General features: G+C 36.0%; 1 protein-coding gene across 1 annotated transcript in view; it reads left to right on the top strand.

Moving 5' to 3' along the window:
* The window catches only part of LOC140169867 (ubiquitin-associated domain-containing protein 2-like), a 30860-nt gene extending 22903 nt beyond the window's left edge, over positions 1-7957 (top strand). The window contains exons 8-10 of the mRNA XM_072193179.1: positions 426-513; positions 2665-2750; positions 3689-7957. Coding sequence (XP_072049280.1) covers positions 426-513; positions 2665-2750; positions 3689-3796 — 282 coding nt within the window. The 3' untranslated portion in view covers positions 3797-7957. The remainder of the gene's footprint in view (positions 1-425; positions 514-2664; positions 2751-3688) is intronic.
* The last annotated feature ends 1942 nt before the right edge of the window (positions 7958-9899 follow it).

Consider the following 9899-nt stretch of genomic DNA (forward strand, 5'->3'; position numbering starts at 1 on the left):
ATCATGTTTTGATCTCAAATGATAGGGTCCAGGTGGACCCCATAATTTTTCAAATTTGAAACCTATGCAGTCCTTCATGATTTTACTGTGCTAAAATACCCTGAAACTCGGTGTAGCAGGAACCCTGATTGTGCAGTGGTGTACTGGAATTTTTTTTGGGGTGGGGGCAGAAGAAGAGGGTCAGGGCTTGGGGAATATTTTTTATGAGGCAGAAAATCAGAAAAAGATTGAGTACGGATTCGGACGTCCACGTTTGCATAGTTCTAAACAGCGTTTATTGTTTAACACCGATTGGATGTAGGGGTGTGCAGGAGTGTGGGTGCTTTTATTGTAAAATTTTTGCAATTCAGTTTATACAATGAAGACAATTCTTAATTATGTTATGAATGAATGAATTTATGACTTTATGATTTATATGTCTACAGAGTGGTCCATTTCAAAGGAGAGCATTTGGTAATTTATTAAATCCAGGTCGTAATAGACCCAGGCCGCCAGAAGTCAACGGCAATGCTGGTAAGTATCTTGGCAAACTTTGCCTCTGATTGGTCAATTACATGATATTTTCACTTTAATCACCAATCAGAATGGAGCTTTGCAAATAATTCACTCCAATTTGTTTGTGTGGGGAAATTATTCTAACAATGTTTGCTGATTGGTCCAATTGATAATGAAAACTTCTTTTCGGCCAATTGGCAGGTAGTTCTCATGGGGTTAAAGTGACAATTGGAGATTTTCTGTAAGAAATATTTTGTTTACCTGCTCCCAAGCCCCTGAGTGTGAAACATGGACCAGACAAGTTGCATGCTACGAAAAGCTGCCGCGAATCATAAAATTTGATGCAAGTATATGGGAGCCGCCATTTAGGTGCTAGTGTGGTGCTAACAGCGTGTCCATTAGCATCCCAACTACACGGTCAGCATCGCATACAATATGCTTTCACGGTGTCAGTGAATGTGAGCTTGATGTTGTGATTGTAATTTAGAGCAACTTATCTTGAACGAAACAGTATTTTCTGTTGAAGTTAAACTTTTTAATTAGTGTTTACTTTGTATTCTTGGATGGTCCTATGTCAATTTTATGTATTTTATCAAGTTAAGTTCATGTCGGTTGTACATACATGTGCTAAAAATAACAAATAGAATTCCTTTTCAACATTTGATCAAATTCACATATTCAAGCTAAAAAATATCTAGCAGTGGATGCAGCAGATGACAATTTCTGTACTTGAATGTGTGAACATCTTGCGTGATGCACCGGTAAATCGCGGCAGTGATCCAGGCCTTAGTGATGGCAGGGTAATGGCGGCTTACAAAGCTTTTCATACCGCTATTTTTTTTAGCTGTCATTTCCCAATTTGATTAATCCTACCGGCTCCATCAAACAATCAACAAAATACATAAATTCTCTTATAATTTATTGGGAGTGCTTTGGAATATTAGTCACACATACTGTGATGATTGATTGATTGATTGATTGATTTGATTGTGTAGATAGTTGCTGTTCTTTAAATGAAATCATCTGGTGAGTGCAAGAGAGTTTTTCATCAATTGTTTTTGTTCATCCGTGCGTATCATACCAGCAAGGACCCGAATACCCCCAATTTTCTCCCCATAAGTGGTATTGCATCTGACAGACAGCCTGACAATTGAATCACTTGTTCAGATCATGTCTAGTTATTGTTCTGTGGAGTCTATCTTGGTAGATGGTGGTTTGATGATTTAGGGATTCAATCATGTTTCACCATTGTTCATCACCGATTAACAACGATGCGTCCGCGTTGACATTAGCAATAAACTAAGAATAAAGCGGTAATGTTTAGCTTACTTTAATAACATATTAAGAAAGTGTTTACGCATAAGTTCCAGGCATTAAAAATTTTACGCGCTCACGCGTAATGCGTACGCGTAACCTTGCGTTCGCGTATACGCTACTGGAAGTGTGGAGTCATCACGGATTAACAAGGCTTGGCTCCTGTACAAAGGTATAGGAAGAGTTGTTGAAGTAGTATTGTATATAGAGTCCATACATGTAATTTTTGATGACTGACTGAATGAGTGATTGTTGCAATAAACTGATACCTTCAATTTTCACGATTCACAATACAATGCGCCACCAACGGTTGCTCTTGCTAGTCCAAACTTTGACCTCCAGGGTTGACTTCGCCTTCCTTGCCAACATTGGAATTTTATGCCAGTGTAATAATAATGCTGAAAACAGCTCCATGAAGGATCTCGTGTGATTAATAGATCGATAATGGATCTACTACAGTTATTGTAAACTCCTGTTTAGTGTACATTCATGTGTAACATAATTATATTGACATTTAAACACACAATGACATGTTCCTGTATTGCATTCATATAACGCGGGCTTTGGATGTCGACATTTTCCCATGATGCACTCTGTATTTTGGCCTTTTCCCAGCTGCCGCTGGAGGTGCATCGTATTGTTCTCACAAAAGCCCTTTGCAAGAACCTAAACAAGTTCCCGCAATTGGTTGCTTATTGAACCCCTGAAAATCTGGCATCAGTTTTGACAATTTCAGTAACATTTTTTTTCTGACTGTGGGGAAACTGGAGGGAAAAGCCCAAGCGTGGTGTGCCCTACAGTACACAAAGAATTCAATATTAATGATACTGTAACTATTGTATTGTATGTGTACAGATGATGTTCCTGCTACCGCATCACCAAGTAATGGAAATGTTGACACTGCTGCTAGTAGTCCATCAGTATCTGCCTCTCCAGAAAAGGTTTGTCTGTTTGTTTGTTATTATAGGTAAAGCCTGTTTCTGCGCACAAGTGAGTATAGAGGCCAGTCCTGTGAAATTTTGTTGTTGTTGGACAAATGTTTGAAATGGACAAATCATAAATGTTCAGAAGAGTCGACTGAAGAATCAATTCTGCTATGTTGTCAAATGTGACACGATCAAGGGGAATGAGTCGGATGTCGCTAACATTGATTTTGAGATATTGGCAAAAGAGTGTTAAAATCCTTTTTGTTATCTATTGTTTTCAGCGATTGATAAAGTGATGTAACTTCACAAAGAAAAGTCATATCAACTTCGGGTTTTCAGTTTCTGAAAGCTCTAAATGTCCTCTTTAGAAACATGTAAAACTCATTTTCGACCAGGGTGGACATGTGACTCATTCCCCTTGATCATGTCACAAATGTGTAACCTGCATGCTTAATTCCATTTCTATTGTACCAGTCATCTGTCATTTTTACCTAAAAATGTCAAATTAAAAAGGAGGGCATTTATTAGAGGTCATTTTTTACAACAACATTTTCCAAAAAAATTGTTAGAAAAGTTTAAAAATCACACCAAAATGATGAAGTATGAATTTAGGATCAATGACTTCAGTTTCAGTTTCACTTTCGGGTTTGCGATAGATGTAATTTTCGCCAAATTACTGATCGTGTGTGATCCACAGTAGTAAGCTTACTTACACAAGATATCGTAGAAATGTCAGCATTAATTTAAACATCTTAGTTTATTGGAGGGGCCAACTAAGAGAAGAAATATGGTATTGGAAGGGGCAACTAAGAGAAGAAATATGGTAGGTAGTACAGTTGAAAATGAGACTGACTTATGTAAAATGAACCACTGTACACAAGTTCACAATTGTGTTGTGCAAAATTTGATCATATAATTTTATATTGTTTCTTGTTGTTTATTTTGTTTTTCAGATACAGCAACTAGTTGATATGGGTTTCAATCGTGGTGCTGTGACACAAGCGCTGAGAGCCACAGACGATGATATCGCCATGGCAACAAATCTACTACTTCAGGAGTGATGGACAAAAAACATTGCAGATTTCTTTATTTATTATAACGAAAAGACCAAGTAAAAACAGGAGACATATTCACACGCCTTGAATGGTTTTTAACATTGCGGTATTTGTACCCAGGATACTTTGAAATTGAAACTTAAGAGACAAAGATTTGTGTTTGTAAATCTCCTCATATCATGTTATTGTTATGGATTCGCCTCATGGAGACACATTTGTAAACCTTTGGATAACCCAGTAAACACAACATTTTACAGAAAATGTTTATATGTCAGGTTATATAAAAAGGTATAAAGCATTTTAATAACATTCAGAAAACTTGTGGAAAACTTACCGCAATATATTCTAACATGACATTATTAAGTGATAACAAAATATTTGCACAAATGATTGCCAAAAAATATTTTGCGAAAACATTTTACCATTTTTAAAAAGTTGTTGTATGCGCGTTTTGATATAAAACATTTTAAAATGTTTGCATGACCTTTATATTACCAGACATTTAATGTTATTAAAATGCTTTGATCAAAACAAAACAAAAAAGCATTTTATTTTACATTTTTGTGTTTGCTGGGATGCCTTTAACACACAAAATCATGGTGTAGCAAGATTTGGGCTTAAGGCTCCACATCAGATGGTGTCAAATTTTAAATTTGCCTCATGGAGACACATTTGTAAATCTTTGGATAAGCCTTTAACAGAAAAAGGTCACGGTGTAGCAAGATCTTTGCTTAGGCTTCTTAGATCATGTCATTGTTATAAATTCACATCCTGGAGACATTTTGTAAATCTTTAGATAAAGCTTTTACAAACAAATTTGTTTAAAACTCATGATGGTGTTAAAAAATTTGTGCTTGTAGGCTCCTCAGATCATGTCATTGTTATAAATTCACCTCCTGGAGACCACTTGTTTACCTGTGGATAAGCCTTAAACAGATAAAGTCATGGTGTAGCAAGATTTGTGCTCATAGGCTCCTCAGATCATGTCATTACGGATTCGCTTCCTGGAGACACTTTTAGGCTCAATCCTCAGATCATGCCATTGTGTTGAAATCGACTCCTGGAGACACATTTGTGGCATGATCAAGGAATATGTGTATAGCTATAACGGGCTATAAAAAAGTACAGCATATTATCACTTCCATGATATTATGTCCCCATTCACAAAGGACATACCACTGCAAATACAGGTGTCTTCAAACAAAAAACAACTCAACAATTGGAAGGCATCGAAAGCACCAACTTGCAACTTTAAGCTCATTTGGTGGGAACAGGTCATAAATAAATGTGACACGATCAAGGGAAATGAGTCGCTTGTCGCTAATATTGATTTTGAGATATTGGCAAAGAAAGTGTTAAAATTCTTTTGTTTTATATTGTTTTCAGCGATTGATAAATTGACGCAACTTCACAAAGAAAAGTCATATCAACATGGGGTTTTCAGTTTCTGAAAGCTCTAAATGTCTTCTTTAGAAACATGTGTAAAACTCATTTTCGACCAGGGCCGACGTGTGACTCATTCCCCTTGATCATGTCACAAATGTGATTTTGTGAATGCAAGTACATTTTATGCCAGAAGTTTTTGCAAAAGTATGGTATTATTTTTTATTTTAAAAAAGGTTACTTAATATTTTAGTGTGTCAGTACCCAGGAAAGCCCCATATCATTTGCCTAGAACTTCAATCAAAAGTACTCTTTTTCATGCAATCACTCATTTTGAAAAATTCATAAGAAGCTGGATGCTTGGCAGTAGTGTAGGTTTATCTTTTTGAGTAAGCAATACATCAAATATTTAAGTTTGTTTGTTTACCTATCCAATGGTACACAAATTGACCTATGACACCCAGGTTTAGAACCTTTCTCTTGAAGTAAAATCTTTATATTGGTGCTGTTGATTTGGAATCAAGTTTATATTTGCAAACCTGTACTGAAACAATCCTTATAAAGTGTTAGCACCAGGGTATTGCAGGATTATTGCTCTCAAATTTCTTCAAAATATTAATTCACCCAAAAAACAGAAATCATGAGCATCATGGTATATATTACAGGACAGTATTTTGTGTCCACTTGCCATTGAAGTACAACAAGGTGGGTACAAACCAAAACATTGAAGTTCTGTATGTGAACTGGTTAAGGAGGGAGGAGGTTAAAATTGTTGATTACACTTCTTCTTAAAACATGATTTAAGTACAATAGACAGGGAGTGTAAGGGAGCAAAACAAAAGATTGAGGAAGTCATGTAACTGAATTGGTTAAGGAAGGAGGGGGTTAAAATTGTTCCTTATACATCTCCTGTTGTCTTCATCATCGTAATACTGATTATCATGCCTGGGAGGGAAGGGAGCAAACTAAACGATGGATGAAGTCATGTAACTGAACTGGTTATAAGGGGGGTTAAAATTGTTGGATTACATTTCTGCTAGATGCTCATAAAAACCATGTTATTCTGACCAACTTCCAGTTTTGTTTCAGACAAGGTTGGAGGGGGTAAGCTGTACAATGGAACTATCAACATTTATAGGTTGAAAACCAGAAAGCCTTTGTTCGTTGAGGCTTTCTGGTTCTCAACCCTTGATTTATAGGGCTTTATAAATCATTTGGATTGTTCCCTAATGTTTCAACAGGATTTGTACCTTAAAGCCTTAATGTACGATTTCCGTCAAATTTTGATTTTGTTATTCTTTATTCAAAATGTTGAAATAATATTAGTAATAACTGATGGGGAGGGTTGCTGTCGATTTTAGATTGAAATAACAAGGCAAAGTGAAAGAAACCCCACTGGTAATTTTGGCCATTTAACACGCAGTTCTATGGGAGGATATATTTTCATAATTTTTAAATTATGATAATATGTCGAATTTTGCTCTGTTGACCTACAAAGACAACAAATTTGGCCGATTCCATTTAGGTGCAAGTTGGGCCATGTGTAAACATTACAAATATGCAAAAAAATCAGGTTTGAATAAAATGAACCAATTTCATATTATAAGATCGTACATTATGGCTTTAAAAGGTGTCCAATTTTTGCAGCTACTCCTATGGATTGATGCAATACAAAGTTCTTGTACTAGGTCATCATGATTTTCTTGAAGTAGAGGAGAATCGGGCATATCCAGGTGTAAAGAGGGTGTATGGCGAAAAGATGCAAAATCAACCTATGTGTGGGACATCTTCAAAAAAGATGTGCAAGGTTCCAAGTTTTTACAAGTTTATATATTATTTTGTATGATGTGACTCAAACAAGCAAACTGAGAGCATTTTTATAACTTAGATATTGAAATTTTGTCACCATGATGAAGAACATTTTATCAACCCGCATCTGTGTGATGTAAATTCACAAATCATGTCACAATGCAAAATCACATCAGGAAAACACATTGCGACTAAGCAATTGATGTAATTTTGTGACACAATTCTCACTTTGCTTGATTAGGTTACATTAATTAGGCTATTCCAGCTGAAATCCATACACCCCTTGTGGAAGACTTTGACCTTAATCTCCCCCACAGAAGGGGTAGATTGCAAATGGGAGTCACCCATTCAGGTAACCCCTTTTGAATTTGCACTCCATGTGTGGGATATTAAGGTCATGTCTTCCATAGGGGGTGTATGGATTTCAACTGGAACAGCCCCTTGATATTTGACAACATTTGAGATTTGTAGCTCCTTTATTTTTGCACAAGTTTTCTTTTTTACAAAGCGTACAATTTTCTTAAAATGTGTGTGTTTTTTTGTTTTTAATTTCTATCATTTCGGATAATTCTTTAGCCTGGGAAGATTATGTTTGTGTACATCCATATCAAAAGGATGCACTTGTCGGCTGCTACATGTGTCTCTTTTTACATATAGAGCTAGGAATAAATACCAGACTCATCTCAAGTGGGGAAGTCTTCCCCAAGTCACATGGTTTAGGAATACAAACATTCCTAAACACTTTGGGAACATTTTTGAAATGTCCACCACTCAGGAGGAGCTGTTATGTAAAAAGAGATATTGTAGCAGCCGACAAGTGCATCATTTTGACATGGATGTACACATTTGAGAAAGGTTCATCTCCATGTCAAACGGATAAAGCTGAATTCAACTTAAAAAACAAACAAACCACATTTGATATTTGTAAAAGTGACATTTCCATCATTTGTTGTACTGCAAAGTGAAAGCAGTATTAAAGTTACAATGTAACATACTTCATGTTAAGTTTGTTGTAAGATTCATTTGTAATGCCCATTTAATGCTAAGCAATCGCAACAAGCGTAGTGAGTTTCGCTGCATGGCTTAGGGGCAACACTACTAGTTGACTTCAAGACCACCAGGCGCTAGTCATGACCAATTGATTTTCCTGTCACTTGCTGCGACTGCTGGTATATGATATGGGCCAAAGGGTTCCATCAGATTCAGTGACAGTCACTAGCCATAACTGATTGATGGTGGTATTGTTGTATACAGCTGTGACGCTTAATTTTCCTGTCAATCACTGTGACTGCTGATGATATAGGCACAAGGGCTCCATCAGATTCAGGATATGATCTGATCCTGCATCCAGGCCAATGGAGGCAATTTTGACAACTTGAGTTATCATGCACGCCAACTATTAATTAGTACAGTTGCTAAGCTGAATCATTGTGCACTTTGTGATAAAAGCATGAGAGCCCACATATGAAGTGCATGGTTCAAAGTTTATTTTAAGATGTGGAGGCATTTTGGATTTGACCCCTAGTGACCTCTAGTGGTCACGAATGATCATAGGGGGTAAATATTTGAAAATGCACCAATCTTGTTTACCAAATTTGGGAGCTTTAGCAGCTACACTATATCACATCTGCACAGGGCATAAGTAATTGGGCATTGGCATCAAGTCCATTTTAGCTGAGATATGGTTTTAGCCTGATTGAACAACAAAATGTAAGTTATGATGAAAAATTTATATTTTATAAAACCTTTTTACCGTATTCTTCTTAATATCCTAACAAGCCCCCAGTCTCTATTAAACTCCCACCCCCAAAATTGTCCAAAATGAAAATTGAAAAACCATTAAAATTTACCATTATTAATGTACGATTGCCTTCAAATTTCAAATTTGTCATTATATACTCAAAATGCTGAAATAATACTAGTAATAATTATCGGGAATGGTTTCTGTCCATTTTGAGCTGAAATAACAAGGTAAAGTGAAAGAAACACTGCTTGTTATTTTGGCGGTTTACACGCAGTTCTATAGGAGGACATAAAGTCATAATTCTTGAATTATGACTTTATGTCGAACTATGCTCTGTTTACCTACAAACACAACAAATGTGGCTGATTCCATTTAGGTGCAAGTTGTGACATGTGTAAACATTATAAATATGCCAAAAAATCAGGTTTGAAAAAAATTAACCAAATTTATATTATAAGATCGTACATTATGGCTTTAAGTGCAATTATACATGAAAAGAATGTTGAATCATTCCTATGTCTCACTGGATATTATAGGAAATTCATTTTGCATGATGATAAGCCATTCCTCCTGCAAAACTGGAATGGGTGGTGTTATTTTGGTAATTTATATGTAAAAACATACACAAAAATTGATCCCTTATAAACGCCCACCCATCATGAAATTTCATGGCCCATGGGCGCTTATTAGGAACAATATGGTATTTGTTATTTTGTAGTGCAGAGGAGTTGAAAAGTTGCAGTTATAAATGAGAGCAATAACTTTGCACCAGATATATATTTTGCTTTGTATCTTGGAATAACTTGTGGGGCCGTCTGGACTCTGTCCATCGGTACATTCCTCAGTTCCAAATATAAAACGTATTGATTTTTCACAGTAGTCTGAATATCTGATGCACTCTTATTGGCCTCTACATGTGATGCAGCACATCAAAAGGGAGGACTTTGTGGCAAAGTGTTTTTCAAGATATAGATTAAAATTGACAGAAAAAATAAGGAAAACAATAAGAATTTAGGAAGCCTTAATTTTCACATATAAAATATGAATGCCATGATCAATTTAAGTAAATGAGGTGTCATTTTAAAGCTTGTAAAATGCTTTCAAAACAGAAATACTGAACTCATAATTGACTTCACCTGCAAAAGTCCCCCCTTGTGCTGCATCAAAGTTTTC

Source organism: Amphiura filiformis, chromosome 14, assembly GCF_039555335.1.
Source record: "Amphiura filiformis chromosome 14, Afil_fr2py, whole genome shotgun sequence".
Lineage (NCBI taxonomy): Eukaryota > Metazoa > Echinodermata > Ophiuroidea > Amphilepidida > Amphiuridae > Amphiura > Amphiura filiformis.